Source organism: Aulonocara sp. 'chitande type north' Nkhata Bay, linkage group LG13 (assembly GCF_057382095.1).
Source record: "Aulonocara sp. 'chitande type north' Nkhata Bay isolate Kocher_YH1m ecotype deep benthic linkage group LG13, A_spYH_male_GT1.1, whole genome shotgun sequence".
Lineage (NCBI taxonomy): Eukaryota > Metazoa > Chordata > Actinopteri > Cichliformes > Cichlidae > Aulonocara > Aulonocara sp. 'chitande type north' Nkhata Bay.
Window position 1 is genome coordinate 26,076,941 of NC_141356.1, and position 24,847 is coordinate 26,101,787.

The 24,847-nt window shown below is 38.6% G+C and overlaps 2 protein-coding genes and 1 long non-coding RNA gene across 6 annotated transcripts; 2 read left to right on the top strand and 1 right to left on the bottom strand.

Annotated features, from left to right (window-relative positions):
• Positions 1–2,991: 2,991 nt before the first annotated feature.
• LOC147316183 (uncharacterized) lies at positions 2,992–6,142 on the bottom strand. Of its 3 annotated transcripts, none has more exons than XR_015124451.1 (5): positions 5,774–6,142; positions 5,008–5,073; positions 4,502–4,657; positions 3,957–4,049; positions 2,992–3,664 (listed from the first exon to the last, which is right to left on the bottom strand). It is a non-coding gene; the product is annotated as an uncharacterized LOC147316183 (long non-coding RNA). The 3 variants fall into 3 exon arrangements; XR_015124452.1 differs by lacking the exon at positions 5,774–6,142 and adding an exon at positions 5,617–5,758; XR_015124450.1 differs by lacking the exon at positions 5,774–6,142 and having other exon boundaries at positions 5,008–5,763.
• Positions 6,143–6,649: 507 nt separating this feature from the next.
• LOC147316184 (uncharacterized) lies at positions 6,650–8,819 on the top strand. Its single transcript, XM_086259470.1, has one exon. The coding sequence runs from the start codon at positions 6,850–6,852 to the stop codon at positions 8,536–8,538; it is 1,689 nt and encodes a 562-aa protein (XP_086115596.1). The 5' UTR covers positions 6,650–6,849; the 3' UTR covers positions 8,539–8,819.
• A 5,250-nt stretch (positions 8,820–14,069) lies between these two features.
• Positions 14,070–24,436, top strand: sfxn3 (sideroflexin 3). 2 transcript variants are annotated; one of them, XM_086259472.1, is made up of 12 exons: positions 14,116–14,209; positions 14,511–14,665; positions 15,736–15,953; positions 17,716–17,886; positions 19,312–19,410; positions 19,974–20,049; positions 20,162–20,247; positions 20,346–20,473; positions 20,841–20,890; positions 21,096–21,145; positions 21,267–21,314; positions 21,404–24,436. In XM_086259472.1, exons 3-12 carry the CDS (start codon positions 15,790–15,792, stop codon positions 21,498–21,500), a joined length of 969 nt encoding a protein of 322 aa, XP_086115598.1. In that variant the 5' UTR covers positions 14,116–14,209; positions 14,511–14,665; positions 15,736–15,789; the 3' UTR covers positions 21,501–24,436. The 2 variants fall into 2 exon arrangements, with proteins under 2 accessions (XP_086115597.1, XP_086115598.1); XM_086259471.1 differs by lacking the exon at positions 14,511–14,665 and having other exon boundaries at positions 14,070–14,209.
• Positions 24,437–24,847: the final 411 nt, after the last annotated feature.

A 24,847-nucleotide genomic window follows, 5' to 3' on the forward strand; every position in this document is an offset into this window, starting at 1 on the left:
AGGCAGATACCTATATTCAATTAAATATCATAAGTCGTTGACTTTCGAACCAATTTGGATTCAGTTTGGTTCATTAAAAATGCCAGAACGGATACAGAAGACTTAGTAACGCTTAATATGTTTCCAGGTTTCATGTCAAAATGATGTTCTGCTTCAAAAACTGAAATGTGTAAAAATCATTTTAAAACTTTGAAATCAGAGCTGCAACCTGTTTCTGCTCTCGGAGAATTATTATTTTGTATATTCATCATAAATATATTATTTTCTGCATTTAATCTTTGTGTATCTTTTTCATTCATGTCTGGTTTTTAACTGAATGCCAGCATTTAATGTGATATATTTACTGTCCATGTACTGCCACTTTTGGCCACAACAAAAGAAGAAACAAACACACAAGGGGCCATTTTTCGGTGCTGCACTATTACTGCCAATACAAAGATTCATTTACGTTTTTCTCTGAAATATCGACCTTGGACACCTTATGTAAATGCCATCCTATGAAGAAGGATTTTTATTATCGAGTGGTTGCATGCTTTGCGTTTTAATGTTGAGTGTATTTTAGTGTTGCATGCTTTTATTCCATTTATTGGGACTTCTCCCCGACAGACTCCGCCCCCCTTACTTCCCCAATTAGATACACCTGGAGGGCACAGGGGACAGAAATCAATCGGGCCTCCCATGTTGGCAGCGGCCAATAAGAGGCTCTGGCAGGTCAGAAAGACGTGTGTGGCAGCAGGAGAGCCATGGAGTAGCGTGGCGGCAGGCGCAGCCACAAGGAGGAGGACGCGGTCGGCCTGGCTCCCACTGGTGGAATAAGCGTATTCTTCACAGCCAGGAAGTGTGGCATAGCCTGATCGGGAACTTTGGGGACTTAGCTCATGGACTGAGCATCATCATATTTTTAGTATGCCGAGGTTTATGGGGGGTTTTCTCTCCCCTGATCAGGGCAGTTTTAGTGTTGTAAATAAAGTTCATTTATTTTTATTGACTATTTTAACTGGGTATTACGTCTTCTGTTTCCGTGATCACGCCCTGCTACTTTCCCTGTTATAGAAGGGGTTCCCTTCTACGGAGCCCCTCTGATGTCATGGTCCAAAAAATAAATAAATTGTGGCCATAAAATACTACTTCGTGCCCTCGAAGTAGTATAACGTGCCCACGAAATACTATTTCGAGGCCACGAAATGCTAATGTATTTCTATCTTTTATATCCTATCATTATAGTTTTTAAGTATTTAATTATAGTTTTTAAGTATTTATCTTTTGTGATGTTGCACTGACCAGAGACATCTTTCAATTTCATTGTACCTGTGACAATGACAATAAAGAATATTCAAAAAAAATTTGTGGGCACGAATTGAGTATAACGTGGCAACGAATTACGCATTTGTGGCAATTAGATAACGTGCGCACATCATATTGATACAATTCCTGGACAGCTGCGTAGAGACACAAGCATAAGAGTAGGCTAAACCTATAAACCATGGACAGAGACCGTATCACTCAAAAAAATGAAACGTTGACTTTAATTAAAAATTATTTTGTCAACAGGTTCCATGAAATTGAATTATGTTAGTTTAAAGCAAAAATCTTTAGTTCATCTAATTTAAAAAAACTACTTAAGATTAACAAGACATATTTAAGACTAACTAAATCAAGTTATGTTGTATGAACAAAGATGATATATTTTCAGGTTAGATAGTTTAGATTAGTTACTTCAACACATTTCTTATTTGTGGCAGTAAAATGTTAAATTTAAGTTAGATTAATTCAAATATTATATTTTCAGCCACCTTGTGCTTTATTAATTAGTTTTACATAAATCTATTTTGTCAACAGGTTCCACACAAATGAATTAAGTACATCCAACTTATTTTTTAAAATTTCTTTTATTGCCAACACATTCAGTGAGCATTTGTGTAAACCCAGTCCAAAATAAAACACAACAGCTCATTAGGGTTAGTAATTAACAGTATGTAGACAGATGCAACATCAAGACTTTAAATTAAATGTCTGTATCTACCAGAAATAGAAGAGAGAAAAAAAAACGCATTGAAGATCACATAACACATTGATAAGATGACACTTGAGTTATGCACATGTGATGCTAGTAAGGTCTGTGAGTGTTTTTTTCTTTTAGTGTCTAAAATGGATAGCAAAGTTGCTATTTGCAATGATTGCTTAGGGTCAGTCCAGTAACACAATGCCAATGAAGTGCTTTCCTTTAACAATGCAAAGTGAAGTGTCCACCTCAACAGCCACAATTTAAAAAAATTTATGTAACAACAACAACAACAACAATAATAATCATAATAATAATAATAATAATAATAAATAGTCCACTGATATTAGCAATCAAAGAAAATTACATCACCATCCCAAATAAAACTTTAACAAAACATGCCAACATTATGGTCTAACAATAAAACAGCTTGTCAGCGTTCAGTTTTTTTGCAACAGCATAGCAGTAACCATTTAACACTTGCCACTGTCAACATTTATTTTACTAGTGTTTGGGCAAAAAACTTCAGATGTAAACATTTTAACATGGAAACAATTGTTCGTCTTTAAAAGTCCACAAAATATACATTCATCCTGCATTCCCAACTTGGATGATCTGATATCCTCGTGTTGGTGTTGTTCCCAGACCATCATGAAAATGTTGTCACATTGTTGTGACGTTATTCTTTTGCGCGCCAAGCCATTCGTGCATTTATGAAATTCCAATGTTGCAAGGACAATATCAATTCTGCTTACTGTTTATTAAAGGGTTACGGTTAGGGTTAGGGTCAGTTGATCGGCGGACAGAGGCGGTTTCACGCAGCTTAAGTACAGTTTTTTGTTTTACGCCGGTTTTTCCCGAAGTCGCAAAAGTATGACGTCACAACATTCTGATTGGTCACTTGCAATGTTGATCCTGGAACAACATTTAGTATGATGATCTGGGAACAACACCAACACGAGGATATCAGATCAACCTCCTAACTTACCCTTATTTTTAGTATGTATTGCAATTACCTTTACAATGCACACAATGTAACACAAACTGAATATGAACATATTTCCACCTCATAACAATATGCCTTGAACGCTAATATACACACCACCCTTCAACATTTCTGGTGCAGTATCATCTCTCAATTAAATCCTTTAAATCTCAATACTTTTGATTGTCTCTTACTAGCCCCCCACAACAGTAAAATCTCTCAAATTGTAGTAGTTTACAAACTTTTCAAAATGTTCTAAATTTCTCTTAAATGTAATTTTCCCGTTATCTGTCATTTACAAATTACCATTTTATTCCCATTCAGCCTCCGAAAAACTTCTGTCCATCTGACAGAACATTCATCATCCAAATTAAAGGTTGGCTTATTCATTCAGTGTATTCTTGAGCAACTGTACCTTGGTCAAGAGTATGCTGACATACAGATGAAGGAAGAGCTTCTGAAGTACTTCAAAGAAAGCTTTCAGTCTTGAGGTTAACTGAGATTCAGTGCATATATCCCACCCATTAAGAGTGCACATGCAGAGGCCAGGTCTTCCAGGTCATGCAGGACACACTAGATGGTTATACCCACATCGGCTGGAGGAGTGCTGGCATCAGCTCTTTCGATGGTAAAGATAGCAAGGGTAATTTGTTCCAGCTCCCTCTGAACAGCTGTAGCTTAGACACAAAAACATAGAAAAATGGCATCCAGTTTAAAAAAAAGAAAGAAAAAGGGCCAAAGCTACCCTTTAATGACGTAAACACAATATTAGGAACATGCACCCCAGTGTGCCACTATTTCAGACTACAGATTCAACGATAAATATAAATAGTTTGGGTATACAAGAAGATTTCCCAAAACATTTAAACAGGTTCCATGCAAATTACAACAACAACAACAACATGCAACAACATTAGTTATTCAAAATTTGGTTTAATACAGATAAAAAACTAAACTAAAATTACCAACCAATTATTCTTTGAAGAGGATGCTTGGGTCTTCATTCAGGTAAAAAGGTAGTGCCCTGAGGACACACTCCCTCCCCTTTTCAATACTTTCCTTCTGTAGAGAGTGGCAGAGATACAGGAAGAGAAAACAGATATACTTTAGGATGACAGAAACTCACATTATACGCAAAATGAATGACATATCCACTGCACAGATAGACATGTACACAAGACCAACTAATCATCACATGGACATGAATAGTTAACCTGTTGGGCAGGGTTTCCACCACATTATATATGTCCATAATGGAGGTAAAGACAAACTAATACATCATCTTTTTTGCATTCAAAACATAACATAAAAACATTCACTTCTGGTTTAACCTAAATCAAGGGATCAGATTTTACATATGTTTAGGTAATTTAAATTTTCCAACGTTTTGAGTACCAAACTTTGTCTTGCTTAATATAAATGTAAGTGCACTGTGCAGCTACCATACACTAGCTGTTTAAATTTGAAAATGATCTTATTAGCCATAATATTTTGCTACCAACAGAATAACGCACCTGTGTGGCTGGGGCCAAAGTTTGTCTAATTTTCTTCCCTGCAACGCCTCCTTTTTTCTTGAAGACTTTTATGAGCTGGTCAGTGTATTGGTCAAGTTGTGTAAAAAGCCTTGGAACATGTGCAGCAGTAGTAATCCTCACATATTCTGCTTCCACCTGAAAATATGTCAACAAACACAACATACTGTACTGTAAATATACATACTATATGTACACATATACAAACTAAAACTAATGTAGTAAGACCTCATTAAAGCTATAATTTTAACACAAACATTTACACAAAATGCTAATGGAGCCATTACAGCTTTTATTGTTATTTATCAAGTTCCAAAAAATATTGATCACAGCTGATCTGAAAAGAATTTCATGCCTCAGGCCCTTGAACTGCAACCTTTACCATGGTTCAGATGTGGAGAAGAAATAACAGGGGCATGGGATGGGTCACAAAAGAAAACTTAACTTATAAAACAGTTTTGTTTTTAAAAGTATAACAGTTCACATACCACATACAAGCTCAGCAATACCACATACACCACATCAGTATAGGAGGGAGCAGGTAAAGGCAGGATCTGAGATTTATAAAGTAAAACAAGAAATTCATTACTTAATTTCAAGAAGCAAATTATTGTTTGAATTACAACTAAATAAAATACTACTCAGAAGAAAAGCAAGAGATTGACACTGCCATGTGCTAACTTTCTATAGAAGCAATTATCACCAGGTCTGTCGACCTCCATTGTCTGTCCACTCATATGTCTTGAATAATTTTATTAAAAAAATTAAGTGTGTACTTTCACAAACTGTAATTTATAACTACATTGATATGTATAACTCCGCTAGGAAACATGCTGTATTTACAGACCATTTTTACATAATACAGATTACTGATAGAGCAGAACAATGGTGTCACAGTGGCTTTCGCCCTTGACTTTTTGGATTTTAAATGTCACTTTATGCTATCCTTGCTATCCTATTCGATATTTCCGACTCTCGGATTACAGAGAAGGAATCCCAAGAAAGCAAATGGAAAAATAACCCCTTGAAAGAATAACCCCATGAACCCCTGTAGCTAATCCCTTAATAAAACAAAAAACAATAAAAATGTTTCTTACACAGTCCACAAAATAAGCATGTCCAGGACCCAGTAAAACTAATGTAAAACAAGCGCACGCAAACGATATAACATGTCTTGTAAGACAAACGCAAAATATAACCATGCTGGACATATAGATACTACACAACATAGTCAAAGAAAAAAAGTGGTCTTACCTCTCAAAGAAACAGTAGCTTGGCGCCAAAACAGCCTTTTTCAGTTAAATTTGAAGTCTTGCGCATGAGCAGGCACAAGCCGTGAAACCTTCTTGTTCTGCGCGGTTTCATTACAACTGTTTTTGCATTACTGCCACCTTGTGGATATACAAGGTATATCGATCCTAATTGACTTAACTTAAATGTTATGCGATCAAGTAACACATTAGTATTATGTACGTTGAATAATAGACACAATTACGTAGACTTGATTAGAAAAACATATGTTAACTTAACAAAAACATATATTTTAAGTAAAATGAAAATAAATAATTAATATACACTGAACAATCCACCTCATTCATTTTTTTGAGTGTATGATTGCGTTTTATTTTAGGCTGGGAATGAGCTACAAATCCATTTTGAAAAGCCTGACAATGCAAGGAACCATTACGGAGAGACGTTTAAACAGGATATTGAGAGCCCAGTTGCTTTACAGACGTTAAGTACGACATGGAGCCGGGATAGATTTTATTGCTGCAAGGGCCTGGGAAGGATCACGGTTATCTGTCAAGTGTTTCGTGGCTACAAATTAGCATTTCGTGCGCACGTTATTCCCATTTCGTGGGCACAAGTAGTATTTTGTGGCCACAATTTACTTATTTTTGGACCATGTCATCAGAGGGGCTCCGTACCCTTCTAACTTACACCCGCGATATAAACACTCGGTAAGAAGGATCCTAAATATGTTGAAGAATAAGAAATTAAAACTTTATTGAAAATGGCAAAATACACCCGTGTTTTCTTTAAAATCCTATTTGATGTCACGTGATAGACGTTAGCCGAACGCCATGTCTCAGCGTAATTTGCTTATAGAACGTGTTAATGTTTGTTACAGTGAAGTAACCACAGTAACGGGCAACAAGTAACCACAGTGTTCGGTATTTTTCTTTAGTGTGTTTTCGCCGGTTAGACGTTGACATCGCCACATTTCTGAACATATTTAAACAAGTTTTGAATTCGTCTTTGCAAAGATTTTCCACTCGTCTTCAAAAAACAAGAAGAACATCAGTCTACTTGCGTTGGTTTGTTTTGCAATGTCTCAAAACATCTATCAACCGCGTTTCAGAGGACCTCCTCCTCGCTGCGGTGGGCAGTACGGTCCCCCCGGCGAATACAATGGTCTCAGAAAAGCTTTTGAGAACTGCAGGAGGGAAAACCTTCGTCTACGAGAGAGCGAGTACCAACTGCGAAGTCGCCTAAACGGTCTTCTGGTAGAGAGGAGCAATTTATGTCATAAGGATGGGCTTGTAGCTCTTAGAGAAGAAATGGAGTCCAAATACAAGCAACTGGAGAAAAGAAATGAAAAGCTAGAAGAAGAAAACAAAATACTAGAAGGGAAGCAGCTAGACTTGGATGACTTGAAGGAAAAGCTGTCAGACATGTACTCAAGAATTAAAGCAGAAAATGAGTACCAGCAATTTCTAAGGGAGAAACATTCAGAAGTCCAAAATTTGAAGGAGAAATGTCAAGACCTGGAACAGAAGCAGGCACTCTTGGAGGACAAAAATAAAGACATGGAGGAAGAGAAGACAAAACTAGAAGACAAAAATAAAGAATTGGAGGAAGAGAAGACAAAACTGGAGAACAAAAATAAAGAATTGGAGGAAGAGAAGACAAAACTGGAGAACAAAAATAAAGAATTGGAGGAAGAGAAGACAAAACTGGAGAACAAAAATAAAGAATTGGAGGAAGAGAAGACAAAACTAGAAGACAAAAATAAAGAATTGGAGGAAGAGAAGACAAAACTGGAGAACAAAAATAAAGAATTGGAGGAAGAGAAGACAAAACTAGAAGACAAAAATAAAGAATTGGAGGAAGAGAAGACAAAACTGGAGAACAAAAATAAAGAATTGGAGGAAGAGAAGACAAAACTGGAGAACAAAAATAAAGAATTGGAGGAAGAGAAGACAAAACTAGAAGACAAAAATAAAGAATTGGAGGAAGAGAAGACAAAACTGGAGAACAAAAATAAAGAATTGGAGGAAGAGAAGACAAAACTAGAAGACAAAAATAAAGAATTGGAGGAAGAGAAGACAAAACTGGAGAACAAAAATAAAGAATTGGAGGAAGAGAAGACAAAACTGGAGAACAAAAATAAAGAAATTGAGCAAGAGAAGAAAAAACTGGAGGACAGAAATAAAGAATTTGAGGAAGAGAAGGAAAAGGTAGAAGACAAATATACAGCGCTTGAGCAGAAGCATAAAGAAGTCCAGGACAGGAGCACAGAAATGCTTCAGGAGAAGATCCAACACCTGCAAAAATATGAAGAGCTTGAGAGGATTCACAAAGAACTGCAAAGCAGAAACAGTGAAATCCAGGTGGATCAGAAAAGGCAGAAACAAGAGGAGCTTGAACAAAAGGGCAAAGAAGAGGATGAAAAATTTGACAAACTGCAGGAAGATTTTGAGAAGATTCAAGCAGACAATGAAAACCTCAAAGAAAATAACACACAGGAGATGAAAAACGATGAGTTGCAGGTGCAAGAAAAGCAAAAGAAAAAAGGATCCAGCTTTTTCAAGAGGAAGTCAAGCAAGAAAGAGGAAAAACCAAAACAAGACCAGGAAAGTGTAGAGAAAGAAGAAAAGGTAGAAAAGATAAACGGCAAAGTAGAAGAAAAAGCGAAAGGAAAGAAGAAGACAGGCTGCTGGAGCTGGTTTTTCAGGAGTAAGAAACGTTCTGGTGAGATGAGAGTGGAAGAGGCTGCTGAGTCTGGACAAGTGTAGGAGGTTCTCCATTTCATTACTATTCACATCTCCACCCGGATCCTTCCTGCACCTCCCTCTACCCTTTGTCTACCCCCTTCTTCCCTCCTTCTCCCTCTTCACATCTCCACCCCACCCATATCCTGCACCTCCTTCTACCCCCTTCTTCCCTCCTTCTCCCCCTACCCCTGCAACCTCCATTTGCCATGTCCATCGACAGGTCTTTCCATGTGAAGATCTGTTTTCTCTGTATCATAATAAAAAATAAAGTTGAACAAAATCAGAACTAAATAAGCATTTCATTTTATGAGAAAGCACAATTATACAACCTGTTTCTCTATAAACTAAAAACCAGTGGATAAACAGACTAATGAATAGGTAATAAAACTTGTTAAATATGACTGACTGTGACTCCCCTTGAAACCTGTTAAAGAAACGCTGCCACCTTTTGGGGAATTATAAGGATGGCGTACGTTGTAGACCTTTCAGCTGTGCATAAAATCACAGAAAAATATACGGTCACACCACACAAAAATGAGAGTCTTTCTTTAGCTGTGTACTTCTATCTATAAATTAGCCTTCTTGTTATTTTAATGATCATAAATTGTTTGGGATGCTGTTTAAATTACACAGACACCAGGGAGCTGATACAGCAAGACTAGTGAAAACTGAGTATAATAAATTAAACTAGAAAACGAAAATTTCAGAAGAAATTTTAAGCGTGCCTATGCTGCTGCCAATGAGTGTAGTTTGTGTTAGTAAAGAGCAACTTGTACTTCGGTCCCATTAAGCAATGGTTTAACAAATTTCACTGCACACTATAAAAGGAATCTGGATTTAAATATAACATAGTACTGTTGGATTAAGTGTAGGAAACACTAGTATAAGGTGTCTATGGAACAAATCTCCTTCAACATTCATAATGACCAAAGTGAGGACAAAGTGAGGATCAGTCAGCTGATTGTGTTTAAGGTAAAAGCATCTATAGACACTGAGATTGCTCGATATTTTAGTGAGATAACTCCAGATGTCTGTGGGTTTTGTCAACTTTGGGTGAACAAAAGCAGAAAAATGGTAAAAGATTCAGACATTGAAAGTCTGGTTTATTTCATGAATACAATGAAACATTTTACAGTCCACAGAGCAAAGTAGCATACATGATAATGGATACTACAACATAACACGGACAGCGAGAAGCAAAACCCATTGTCTTACCAGCTGTTATATTCTTTAAACTTAAAATAAACCTTTGAAATTAGAGTTTAGTCTTTTAAGTCATCTATTTAAAAAAAAATGAATCAACACTTGTTTCTCTCAGCAGCATTACTGAAGTGACACTTTAACGATGCTTCATATCACAGTCTTTATGATGAAAAAACATGTTCTCTCATTAGCAGATGTAGCAGAATACATTTATTGCAGTGTATGAGCTACACTTCTTGTAAAAAAAAAAAGAGAAAAAAAAGCTGATTGGAAATGCATTCCAGCTTTTTGGTTTTTCACTCTTTGATGGATTTAATATGAACAGCCACATAAAATTTATTCAAATTTTTTGCCTTTGCTTCAATTAAGGTGTGTCTTTAAAGCTACGATACCTTTCTTGTTCAAAAAGTTTACTGACACAGTAAAGACGTAGCTAGGGAACTCAGTATGAGCAGCAATAGCTTAGGGACACTTTCTCAAATAAAGAGGATTTCATCATCTGCAGTTCGTGAAAAAAGTGCCACATTAAAAACAAATCCGCAGATCCGCAAATTATGGATACAGACTCTTTTCAGCTATTGAGGTATACTTATGCACTTATCAGCATACAGTTTAAAGGCTTGCATTAGAGTGCATTGGTGTCCAGTTGGGCATCTTTTATGGTTATACCACTGTGAATTTTGCTATATAAATATGCTCAAGACTCTATCATATGTTTGACATCCAGCTAAAAATTCGAAAATATATATTTTTAAATCAGTAACTTTGAAAATTTAGAGGAAATGTTTTTTGGACAACAAATTAGTCACATTTTAAAAACAGTTTGAATAATCTGCGCTGACAGACAGACATTTATGAAGCGCCGGCTATAACACACATGCTTACCGTGTGAAAGGACCGCGGATGTCTTGGAGCAGAGAACCGCGTTGTATTGTTGCTTTTCCCTTAAGCAACGCCAGCCAGTCAGAAACGCTCTGTGTGGGTAGAAAATGGTCTGCACCTGCGCTGGTCCTGACGCGAAATGGCGAGGGTCTCACTCTTTGAGTAACGCTTCATATAGGACCGGGGGGCTTCCAAAAACAATAGATGGTGGGCCGATAAGTCTGGGGGCGATACACCTGCAGGGCATCACCTTGCTGTGCAAGTTTAAAACAATGAGGGTGGGGCACGCAGTTGCTGAGCTCCGGTGTAATTTGCCAAGATAGGTCTGGACTTCAGACTTCAGAAAATAGGCGATACCCTGCTCGACTGGTACATCTGCAGGGCTTTTACCTTGTCGAGGGTTAGGGTTAGGGGTTAGGGTTAGGGTCAGGGTTAAAGAGCCGACACCGGCCACCTTAAACAATAGGTCGGTCCCCGCTTTTACACCTGTCGGCTTTTACCTTTTCCTAAGGAATCCCAACAATTAAATGATACCCACGGTGGGCTTTTGAGTTCCTGAACAAATTCAAAAAATTAACCAGCTGCTGAAAGACGGATGGGGCTTGCGAGACTGGTTTTAGAAGTATCACTGCAGCATTTATTTCTAAAGGGGCTGAATGTTATTTGTGACCACCTATTGCATTAAAAACTAGCAGCCTCTGTCTCCCTCTTGGATTAACATTCCGAAATCCCGATTTTTAAATAAAATGATCGCATCAACCCGTGAAAGAAACCCCAGTGGATGCGTAAAAACTAGTTAAATTAAAACTAGCGCTTTGATTAACACTTGTGAACAGTCATGAAGGCTGAAATTACCCGTATAGAAGAAATTCCCGCTTGTGCCGTTTTTAAATAAATAAATAAAATGCTTGCATTGCCGCATGCTGTGACATCAGAATCACAAAATGAGTGTGATTAAAACTAGAGATGGACCGATCCGATATTACGTATCAGTCCGATACTGGCGCAAATTACTGGATCGGATATCGGAGAGAAATAAAAAGTGTAATCGATTCATTAAATATCAAAAAAGCACCTCACAAAACTTGCAACATGGCTCAGCTCATAACCATAGCACGTCAGAGCAGTGTGCTCACATGATAGAGCGCTGTGGCGTGCAAGACCTGTTGTCTGGTTGAGCATTCCTACCAAACCGGCATTTCATCTCAGACAAAGTTATCCCAGAGAGAAGTAAAGCAAGTGTGCAAGTTCATCTCTGAATGTTTGTTAAGCATTCCAGCGTTAAGCTTAACAACCTATATGGAGCGACTGCCTTTCTCTCCCTCCCTCTCCTGCTGCTACTTCAATCCTGAAACTGATCAATGATCAGCTGAAAGAAGAAAATAGGAAAGAAAAGTATTTCTTTGTGCCCCCCTTTCCCTGTTAATGCCCCACCTGGCCCACCTGGCAAAAACTTTGCTAGATCCGCCCCTGCACAGTTACCAGCTGTCAGCTACACAGAAAAAGATTCTGGTGTCACTTGTCTCTCAGAAACAGTTCATAACTTCCCTTCAACTCAATCATGTCAACCTAAAAGGTAAATCTGTTTGTCCATCACCTCTGATGATTCAGTAAGGACATCTCCTGGTTTCATCTTCATGTTTCCCTCTCACCAGATATCCAAACCGATATAATGACCAGCAGCTTTTACAGCTGGGGCTCCAGCAAACATCACCTGATACTAGAAATTTATATCAAATAAATTCTAACAACAGCTGATCAAGCTTAAATGTGCTGCTCGACATCCCCCAGTTTCCCCACTCTGGCGCAAAGTGGGCGATAAACAAACATTCTAGCTGAAGTACAGGACAAACTGTGTTCTTTTTCAGCTCAATACCAAACGCTAATATTTTCTCTGAATGCCAGACGATTGCGTTTTTACTGGACGGTTGGCAATTCTACTAACTAACCTTATGAATAAAATAAAGTTCACTATGGTATCAGTAACATCAAAGCACCCACCCAGCTGTATAGAAACTCCGTCATGCTAGCTAGCAGTACCAGTTATTGTAACTGATTGTAAGTCAGCACAACGAAAATAAACTACACCTAAACTTGGTTTATATCTGATCCCAGATAGACTGCAGTTCATACCTTCTTACCTGCAATTCAGTTCACCTGATGCTCTGACCGCAGCCGCCTTGGGTCTGCTTCTTCTGCCTTCGGTTTCCCTCATCCACTGGCTGCTCTCTGTTTGAGCTCCGCCACCACCAAACAACTGAGTTATTTTTTCACATCGACCAGCATCTGGATAATCCACCACCTTCCACTGTTTATACCGTTACTAAAATGAATACATAAATCATCAAAAGTCCAAAACACGTAAAAAGTCCAAAACACGTAAAAACTCAGAAGCACGTAAAAACTCAGAAGAACGTAAAAACCCCAAAACACGTACAAAACACAACAGAAGTGCTCAAGAATGCTAGGCGCAGTGCTGAGCTTTTGTTACCCAGTGGCTACACAAGCTAGCAAGTACCAACGACTGGATTTGGTGTGTGGTAGTAACAGGTAAATTTACTTTTTTTTTAAAATTATTTGAATATATATGTGTGCTTGTGTATAAATACACAAACAATACACATATGCTTTCAATTGTGTAATTTAAGTGATCTAGGTAGCTCTGTTTTGGAAGTTCAGTTAATGCTAGAAATGTGTTTTGGAATTTAGTGTAGTGTAAAGCGCTTTGGGGTCCTATGGACTAGAAAAGCGCTATACAAATGCAGGCCATTTACCATTTTTGGAATTTGTACATGTTTTGTCTTTAGGTGCCACTGCATATATTTATATATAAACATATATAAATAAAACCACTTTTTTTTACATTAGTAATTCCTTTTGTGCATAATTTTATATTATTGTTAATAATAAATAAATTAAAGCAACAAAACAACCTGAAGAGCCGAAAGACCCGGGTCTTTTTAGTGAGTCGAGCTGAAAGAGCCGGTTCTCTAAAAAGAGTCGGAAATCCCATCACTTAATAAACTAAGGACTTCTGGGAAGTGGACTCCTCCCCTGTCCCGCCAGCTTTTAGCCAATCCTGCGTGATCTTCCTCCCACGCCCAGGAGTTTTTCACCATAAACACCGCCCCTCCTGTTTCGTCGCACGGCGCTCCCTTAACGGGCAGCTTAGAAACTCGTTTTTGTTTTAACCCTCAGCTTCATGCGAACAGTTTGACTACATTTAAATGATTTATTCTATATTTTACATTTTCTACTGTTGTATTTAATAAAAAACAATAGAATAGAATAGATATTCATCATACTGCAACTGAGCAAACAAATCGAAGAAGTCTTTGACCGTCCACATACCGTCTGGCACGCATTTTAATTCCCATTATTTTATCACTGTAGACATCTGTAATGAATCCTCATATGAGTAACACAGAACATAGACAGAACATTATTGATTGTTACTTGCTCCACGAATTATTTACCGACCCATCCTTTTTTTCAAAATGCTATGTTACTATATTTCAATAAGTACGCGAAGGCAGCATATGTCTTCCCGGTGGTGCTGTGATATTGAGAGGTCATACATTTTCAAAAACCAGGGAGTTAAGAGCAGGTATGTTTCCGTGATTGCTGAATTCACATCACTGATCAATAATGATCATATCTGATTAAATTAGCGCTCGCTCTATTTCCATATTTGTCTTTACAACGCTAACTGTGGTGCTAATGTGCTTGCTAGCTTGTAAACTAGCTGGTTAGGGGACGTTAGTTAGCAGGTATTTTGATGACATTAGAAATCTGTTTGTTCTCCCATCTGTCCGAACATTTGATGGTTTTTTTTTTTTTTTGGGGGGGGGGTGTTTTTTACATTTAACTCCGTTTTATTAACAACAGTGGGTATTTCTGTTCTCCAGTTCGTGATTTGCAGTGCTGCTGTCGGCTACCTTGCTAGCGTGTTCGCTAGCCATTTAGCAGCCAGCTTGGTGACAGGAACTGGGGCACCTGTCGTGACAACCCCAAACCCATCTGCCACTGTGTCTGTTGCGGTTTTCTTTAATCGGCTATTTCGGTATGACAAACATCATTCATGTGGTTGTCTCGCTAGTGAGGCGATTGGAGGCTCGTGTACTTTACACATAGTTTGAAGGAGCAAACCAATAGCCAACTCCTCTGTTATCTATTTATCCACGCTATCAGGTGTTATCTCGCTCTTTAAGGTGTTTTTTTTTGTTTTTAAATCAATTTGGTAGTTGTGACCTTCATGCCAGAAAGAACAAAAACCAAGGTCTCCACACTGCTGTGCCCCCCAGTTTCTTACTCAATTATGGCCCAAGTGCTGGATGAAGTTATCCAGTTAACACTGTGGTGAAAAGCCATAATGTGAACAGCACAGAGATAAAGAGTTGGATCTGAAAGAGGTCAATAGTTGTATTACAAGTGAGGTATTGTTTTATTTGAAATTGTACAGTCCAACTTGGATCTTTAAGTGACTGTGGGCTTTTTGGTGTGGTGTGGGCATTAAATGGATAAAAACATCATCTTAATTTTACTTTATCCTATACTCACAGACACAGCTCACATTTTAATTTGGACTGCACTGAAAGCGAAGAGCTGCTTATAAGGAACCCACAAATGGACAAAACAACAGTTTATTGTGGTTTTAATGTAATACAGCAAACAGAAAGTGTTATTTAGGCTTCAGAAAGCACTGAGTGATGAAGAATGCAGTAAAACTCGAATGCCCCGAAGGGTTGTTTCCACAAAGATTGTACAGGGTGGTGTCCTGTATAGTAAAGGTGGAGGGTTTCGTTAGCACAATGTATCTCTGGAATGCAGCACAGCTTTTAGTGAAACGCGGATGAGCGCTTATCTCTGCCACCAGCGTTTTTCATTACAATAATTACACTTGTAGGGCTAGGAATCAGGTCGCCATACTTATGTTGTTTCAAACTTTGATCTCTGTTTGTGATATTTGAGCATGCATAAAATTTTAAAATAACATTCAGGGCATGTTTGTTGTTTTTTGGGGTTTATTTTTCTTGCCTATAAAATGTTTTGACAAGTCTTTTCTGTGAGAAATGCATTAGTTAATCCAACTCATACGGTTCTTTTTTTCTTCTGACTTGATGTTTTCTGCAGTATTTTACGTTTGTGCCTGAGCACTAATCAAAATTTCTGAGTGAAGAAGCCAGGATGTCAGAAGAGGTGTCCCGCAACATAAACATCAAGGAGCCAAGATGGGACCAAGGCACGTTCACGGGCCGCGCCAAGCACTTCTTCATGGTCACGGACCCCAGGAACGTCCTGCTGTCCTCTGAGACTCTGGAGGAGGCCAGAGTGACTGTGGAGAACTACAGGTAGAGAAGGTCAAGATATAAAGAAGGGAATAGGAATGTATAACCCTTATTCCAAAAGACACTGTGTAAAAACCCATATTTTAATTACAATAGGATATAGAAAACATATCAAATGTTTAAACTGAGAAAGTGTACAATTTTAAGAAAATTATTAGCTCATTTTGAATTTACTGGCAGCAAAATGTCTCAAAAACATTGTAAAAGGGCCATGTTTACCATTGTGTTGAGTCCTCTCTTCTGGGAACTGAGGAGACTAGTTATGGATTTTGGGGGAGGAATGCTGTCCTATTCTTGGCTCACGTAGGATTTGAACTGCTCTACATTTTGGGGTCATATTTGTCATATTTTTCATCTCGTGCTGTTTTCAGTTGGTGAAAGGTTAAGTATGTATACGCAGTGTGTGGTTTTGCATTGCCTTGCTGAAATATGCAAGGGTTAGGGTTAAAAGAAGTCATGTGGATGGGAGCATGCGTTGCTCTTAAACCCGTATGTATCTTTATGGTGATTTCCAGGTGTGCTACCTGGCAATTTCAGACATTGAACAAAAATATAAATGCAACACTTTTGTTTTTGCTCCCATTTTCCATGAGCTGAATTCAAAGATCTGAAACATTTTCTAGATACACAAAAGACCCATTCCTCAAATGTTGTTCATAAATCTGTGTTCATGAGCACTTCTTCCTTTGCCGAGATAATCCATCCCACCTAACAGGTGTGGCATATCAAGCTGCTGATTAGACAGCATAAATATTGAGGGAGTGTGCAATTGGCATGCCGACTGCAAGAATGTCTACCAAAGCTGTTTGTGAAATTAATGTTCATTTCTCTGCCATAAGCTGTCGCCAAAGAGTTTGGCAGTACATCCAACCCGCCACACAACCGCAGACCATGTGTAACCACACCAGCCCAGGACCTTCACATCCAGCATGTTATCCTCCATGATCGTGTGAGACCAGCCACCCGGACAGCTGCAGCAACAATCGGTTTGCATAACCAAAGAATTTCTGCACAAATTGTCAGAAACTGTCTCAGGGAAGTTCATCCAAATGCTCGTCGTCCTCATCGAGGTCAGACGACGAGATCCTAAGGCCCATTGTTGTGCCATTCATCCAAAACCATCCCCTCATGTTGCAGCATGATGATGCATGCCCCCATATTGCAAGGATCTGTACACAACTCCTGGAAGATAAAAACATCCCAGTTCTTGGATCAACATGATCAACTCTATGCGATGGAGATATATTGCACTGTGTGAGGCAAAGATACTGAGAAACCCCATCACTTTAAGGTGCTCTTTTTATACCCAATCACGTTGCTAAAATGCTACCAATTAACCTAATTTGTTAAAAATAGCAACACCAAACAGCTGGAGAACTAACTCCTCCAGTGTTTTTGTTGCCCCTACTCCAACTTTTACGAGACCCACTACTTCCATCAAATTCAAAATGAGCTAATAGTTTTCTTATAGTTGTATATTTTCTCAGTTTAAATATTTGACATGTCTTTTGTTGATGTTGTTTTTTGTAAATAGAATATCGATTTATGAGATTTGCTAATCATTGCATTCTGTTTTTATTTGCATATTACAACAATGTCCCAACCTTTTGGGAAGCGGGGTAGTATGTCTGATCTGAGTAAGGCATGGATAGGAATGAGGTTTGAACGAGATTATATGCTGACTTGTTTTCTCCGGGTTTTTTAAATTTTTTTTTACATGTAACAAAAACTGTACTGTAGCGCTGTACTGTTATGACTTTTTCAGAGCTGGGATCGTGAAGCCTGGTCTGACGGAGGATGAGCTCTGGAGAGCCAAATACATCTATGACTCTGCCTTCCACCCTGACACAGGGGAGAAGATGTTTGTGATTGGCCGGATGTCTGCTCAGGTGCCAATGAACATGTCCATCACAGGCTGCATGCTCACCTTCTACAGGTACAGCTCAGGTTTAAACACACAATTCACTATAATCTGCTTCTAAAATGATTCCCTAAAGAGAATCTAGAAATGGAAAAATCTAATATTTAATAAATGAAAGGCTGAATTTGATACAGTTTCTGTGTGACCAAAAGTCAGCCTTAATACAGCAGCAAAAATAGAAATGTTAATCCCTGTGCAGAGGGAAAATCCTCTTAAAGAATAAAAAATGTTGCTCTTAATTCTACTGATAACTCGCTATGCTGTGACCATTTAATAAGCTGAGATCAATTCATGTTCAGAATCAGAAGACTTTATTTATCCCCAAGGGGCAATTAACAAACAACCGAGCAGCATACGTTGAAGATAAGGACAATAGGAACAGGCAGTAGGAGTGAAATAATAAATACACAGTATATACAGTTTTAAAATTACACAGTTTTAAAATTAAAGTGACCGAAGGTGAATAAATAACTGCAAGTGACTAAAAGTGAATAAAGTGTCAGTAGTGTAGTGTAGAGTGTAGTTTATGTTTATGGGTGTGGAGAAACAGTTTGATCTGCAATAAAACTATACACAGTATGATTAAAAAGTAAAGCTGAGATGACTTTTAATACTCTTTGTAATTACAGAAATAGATGGTGAAACGAAATAATAGATTATTGGCTATAGTTTTAAAAACTGATTTATTTAAAAATTTTATGTTAATAGTTCACATTTTATTTTAAGTATTTTTTCACGTTTTTGTTAATTTAATATTTAACAATTAAGTCTATCATTTTTGTCATATTATGTTTATGTTTATTACTCAGGTTCAGGTTGGATGTATCGTGCACTACCATCAACCACAATGTTGTTTTTGCATCCTACCACTTGAGGGCACCATATGGTGACATTTTAAAGTCTATATATTATAGCTTTATATAGTAAAATTGGTATAGTAAAGAAGAGAGCGAGTGCTTTGGGGGGTTTCTTAATACCAATATGAATATTTTAGGTGATTTAAGTTAAAGTTGAAATTCAGCATATATTTCTGGAGGCCTGTAAACTGTGCTAAAGGACCATTTGGTTTTTAGATCACATGAATAAAATTGTGACACATACCCTATCAAGATGATCTGTATCTTTTGCATGTGAATTTTATTCAAACTTGACTATGGGCTGATTGATTTTATATGAAGATGTTATCTGCTGGGAACACTAGTGTGAAATGAGGGTCCACACAAAGTTATCTGTATGCAGTTATGACTAAATGCATCTGTAGGTTACTTAGTAGTTTTGCTTGCATCCTCTTTTTTTAAATTATTTTTTAAGTGTTTGTCGCTAGCAGCTACTTTCTCAAGTAGTGTCACTTCTTTGCCACAGCGCAAACGGCACCGAACACGCAGCGTGAAATCTCACTTCCTCAAACACACTGTCGCTGTTCCTTCATGTTTTTTGCAGGACTACTCCAGCAGTGGTGTTTTGGCAGTGGGTTAACCAGTCCTTTAACGCCGTCGTCAACTACACCAACCGCAGTGGAGACGCACCCATCACCGTGAAGTATGGAGGACTTCTCATTTCCCTTCCTCTCTTGATCATTCCTGTCCCACGTCTAAACTAGTCTCTGTGAGGAGGCTGTGGGAGCGGCTGTCCTCTCCCTCACAGCGGTATTACGTTCCACTGTTAAGCATGTTCGGCAGTGTCACAGTGATCTCATGCTGACTTAGATTACGTGCTCCTTGTTGACAACAGGTCAGCATATTTGCAATAAATTGCCCCTTCCAGACGCTGCAAAAATGCATTGAATGCATGCATTTATGAAGAACAGCAACATGCGAATGCATATTTATGGATCAAGCATGCAGTCAGTGAAACACATATTGTAATGTTCTGTTTTGCAATTATTTGCGAGGATGTTCTCGTTCATTCTTAAATATTCATACATGACTTCACACATTTCTTGGTCCACTTAAACTTTGCATTGATTCACCTTAGCTTCATTTGTAGACTCTGAGCTGCTGTCTTCATGTGGTGATGCATAATTGGCTCTATTTCACTTATGAAAATGCTGAAAGGGGATGTGGGTTCTCAGTGTGTGACCTGTGATAATTTTGTTCTTGCAGCCAGCTCGGTGCAGCCTACGTCAGTGCAACAACTGGAGCCGTAGTCACTGCACTGGGACTCAAGTCTCTAGCTACGGTAATACGTTTGTTTCAAGTGCAACAAACATGAAGTAAACCGAAGATAAAACAAACACACATGACCTGCTCTGAGATGTGATCCTGATTGCTTAATTTTGTTGTCTTTGCAGCGTCTCCCTCCAATCATCAGCCGGTTTGTCCCTTTTGCTGCTGTTGCTGCTGCTAACTGTATCAACATTCCCTTTATGAGGCAGAGGTGAGGTCACTAAAGTATTAACTATAATAGGCCACTGATTAATATTTTAACAGCTGGTATGACAGCTTTACATGATGTTTGTTTTTCCCCACTATCAGGGAGTTAAAGTACGGTATCCCTGTAACTGATGAGAATGGAAACCGGTTAGGAGAGTCTCCGAATGCTGCCAGACAAGCCATTGTGCAGGTGGTGGTGTCGAGGATTGGGATGGCGATGCCTGCAATGGGTAACGTCGACATTTTCTCTGCTTGGTCATTACCTTGCATGCATTAGTGACAATCTGCAAAGAAGTATCAGCTGAAACTGCAGCTCCTCTCTGCTTTATGGAGTTTTCTGGCTGGTTAGGTTCCCCGTTTTTCTGCCTGTTCTGTATAGTGTTCATCATTTAACAGCCTATGACCCAGATATTTATCTCAAGAGCCGCTAGACAGCAAACACAAAGTTAAGAGAATATATGTTGACTTTATGATCGTCACTCACCAAAAATATATTAGAAAATGTATCTTCACCTCACACATTCTGAGCCTTACTAACAGTTTCCTGTTTTGCTATTGAAGCAGAAACCCCCACCTGACTTGTTGTTCTGTTCACAGCCATTCCTCCTGTCATAATGAATGCTCTGGAGAAGAGAGCTTTCATGAAGGTAAGCGAATTGCATCCGTGTTTGCTGTACTGTTTTGTTTCTACTGAGTGGATTTACCAGACATGCTGGTATTTTATGAGGTTAAAGAGTCGCACCGCATTCCACATGTTGCACATACATTGAATGCTTGTGTCTGTGGACGCTCTGTACAGACAAACTCATCTGATATGTATGTGTCCCTGATTTTTATCTGTTTTCTCTGCAGCGGTTCCCAATTCTTAACGCTCCAGTCCAGGTGGGACTAGTCGGTTTGTGGTGAGTAAAGTAGACTTGTTATCAGTGAGAGTATCCTTTTATCAAATGATATTTTTAACTTCACCTAGAAAGTACCTGCAACAACATCTGAAACATTCCTGTTTTCATCTCATGATTTCAGCCTGGTGTTTGCAACTCCTCTGTGCTGCGCCCTATTCCCTCAGAAAAGGTACCAGTAGCCACTTTCACTCATTCAGTCTATATCTAGAGTTGTTTAACTTAGCTGCCTTTTAATGATGCTGGACCATCGCTTTGTAGCTCTATGAGTGTTAGCGGGCTGGAAGAAGATCTGCAAGAAAGGATACGAAAGACCAGTCCTCACATCACCACAGTCTACTTCAACAAAGGCCTGTAGGAGCAGCAAGCACATTTCCATGCATATGTTGAGACACACACACACAGTGCTCTGGATTCAGTTGGAAGGGTGAAATAAAATATATTTGCAGGGGTTGTTGTTTTTTTTTGTTAAGGCTCTTTTTCTTTTCTCTTGAGAGAAGAGCACCATCTATTTACAGTTTATTGTTTTGTGGTGTGCTTTTTGTCTTCCGCTGGTCACAGCTGAACTTTTGGATGGCTATTCATGAAGTTACTGATTTGTCCTCAACCCGCCAATATCTTGCGTTGCATTCAGGTTCATTTCTGATTCAGTTAAAATGAAGACTCATGTGTGTAACTTCTTCTGAATGTAACAGTCTTTTCTGCCTTGTGCTCCCACTTTTTCCAGTGTATATTCCAGTGTCATATATTTCGCACTGACAGTTTTGTTAAAGCTTGAGGCCACCAACTCAGTTGCCCCAAGAAAACTGTATGTTAAGTCGCTCTAAATAGCCCGACTCCTGTTGAAGTTCCTGTTTTGTTGTACCATGCCTGTTGTTACCCAGTGCAGCTTCTTACCCTCGTCTACTCTCCTCTAAGTGTACTTATGCCCTTCATATTCTTAGTCAAAGTAATAAGGTGCTCAGTACCTGTGGCAAAGATCTTTATATAGCAAATTGCTCATCCTATATCAGTCAACACTACAAACTGTGGTTCTCATCAGCATAAGTATGTACTGTGGCAGCCTGGGTTTTTTTTTTTTCTTTTTAAAGGTGATGGCGCTTTTAAATAGTGGCATCTGGTGGAAAGAGGATAGTGTGTTGTGTGTCCATGAGGAAGTAGAAATGCTGTTGATATCGTTGATAAGGATCTTAAATTATCTTAAATGTATTGCTGCTGTTATGTGAATACTAACTCACAGTTTGGAGGAGGGGGTTTTTTAGTGTTTGCACCTGACCTGAAGTGGGCTGGGAGACATCAAAACAGCCAGATTGTCAAAAGCGCGAGAGCCACTGATGTCCTGTTGAACCAAAGGACAGTAATAAATGTTGTGTAATAGGTCAAAATAGTAAACTCCTGGTTATAGGTCATGGTAGCTGTGTGTGCACAGTGTTTGTAGCTGCTTTGTTAATGTGGACAGCTCGGCCGAGTTTGAGCATCTTTGATCAACAGTCATTCACATTGTTGACCAAGCTCTCCAAACGCAGTGTCTCCAGTGTGGTTAGATAGTGGTGATGGTGTCTTAGTGGTGTAAAAATAATTATATTTTTCTTGGATATATTTATGTACAAAGCACATATAATGTAGAAGCTACGAAGCACATTTTTGAGGGATTTTAGAGATTTTAATTAAAATGTATGCCTCTGTTAGTGAATGCATCAGATGGCCCCACATATGCACTTGGAAACAATGTCCTCTTCTCTTGGTACATAGTGTAACTTATTGCAAATGACTAGGAGCTTCTCCTGCTTCAAGACCAATCAGTTCTCAGATTAAAGGAGTGTTCCTATAGTTTGATTTATCACTGTTGCAAATTACCAGCTCGGATTCAGTGTTAGTATAAAGTGATGTTTTGTGTATGTTGGTTAAAAATGTGACCACAGTAAGATTGTATAGATCACCAAAATTCATCTCCATTAAGACACTTCGATGTAGCTGTGGACAGATGTTGGGCGTTAAGGGACTGTAGTAACCGCACAGCATTTGCATTTTTGTGAATGGACTTTTTGTACAGATACAAATGCACAGTGATTGTGTTAATGTGCGATTCCAACAGTCAGTAGCTTTATTCACCAAACGTTAGGAGAGTGTTGCTACTTGAAACTTAAATGAAAGTGGACGTAGTGTTTTGGGGGTTTTTTTTGTTTTGTTTTGTTTTTTAACTATTGGCTCTGTTGTTTTGGAGAGAAATTGGGTTTTCATATGAACACTTCACTCCCTTTCATCTCATCCATGTGAACAGAAGGCTTCTGTTTGAGTCCCCTGCTTGAATTGGACACCAACGTGGGATCACATGCACTGCAGGACAGTGTTTCACACTTAGCATCACTACTATAGTCTATATGTAGAAATGTTTGCAGTGCCCACTGAAGACATTTTTGCTACGATGCTGACAGCAGCTACTGTGTGATGTGTTTGCTGTGCTGCTGTAGGAGTTAACTGGATTTGTGTTGCTGTTTTAAAGGAGTTTTTACAAGTGTGCATTGATGATTGTGAGTCTTCATCATGCTGGATAATGCTGATTGAATCGTGGCTTCGCGTCTGCTAATTTTTAATCATTTGTGGTCTGCTAGCTTTCGTTGCTCGTAACCAAGTTGCTTTGTTCCCATCTTTCTCCTTTTCTACTCGCGTTTTGGTGCACAAACGTTTAAGAACAAAACTGAGGGGTTTGAGTCGGCATTCAGACACGTTTGGAAACTTTCATCGTCCCAGCTTGTGACTGTGTTTTACCACCGTATCATGTCACACCTGTAGAGCCAGCCAAAGATGAAACGGGTAAAGGACTGAGGAAGTGTGTAGCTTTTTAAAAGTTTTTGTTTCAGCTTTAGCAAATGGACCTTTTGCCATACTTGTGCAAAAACAGTTTGTTTTTTGTGTATTTTAACACAAGTGGTCCTCTCCACCAAATCCATTGTCTTGAATACAAAGCTACAAGTTTGAAAATGTAAAGAAAGTCCAACACACACTTTATGTTTGGAATTCATTTTTTTGCCATTGATTTTATTGACAGTAACATTTTAGATCACAGAGTTCTTTCAGTGTTTTACAACTTTGCATACTGAAGGCATGCATGGAAAAGTCATGTCATGCTACACTCCATGAATGTTTTGGTTATTTTATATACATACAACTCACATACATGTAGACTTATAAGTATTGTGTTTTCTCCCTCTGTTTGTATTGTTTTGAAATGTATATTTCCTGGACGTGAGATGTATTTTAATCTGAGCAATAGAATAAAATGTGTAACATCAATGCCCAAGCATGCTTGTTTCATGCAGTAATATTTAACACGGGTTATTATCACCATATAAGTGAATATTTCAGCAGAACAGTTCAGATATGAGCGTAAACATTTAACCCAACTTAAAAACCACTGAATTTTGGTGGTTGGAACATTCACAACTTTAATCTGACACCGTCAAACAAAGAAATTTCACACTCTATGACATGGTCACGTCACAGTCAGCAGAGCAGGACGAATTAGGCTGCTGTTAGATGAGTTAACTGATGAATATAAGAGAAAACAAAGTAAATGTGATCACGTCTCTCCCTGTGTCCCTGCTGACTTTGCCACTGCTGTAACTTAAAGTTTGGCAGCCCTCTGGGTCCCACCCCACTGACCTGGGGGCCCAAGCAGTTGCTTGCCTTACCTAGTGGTAAAAA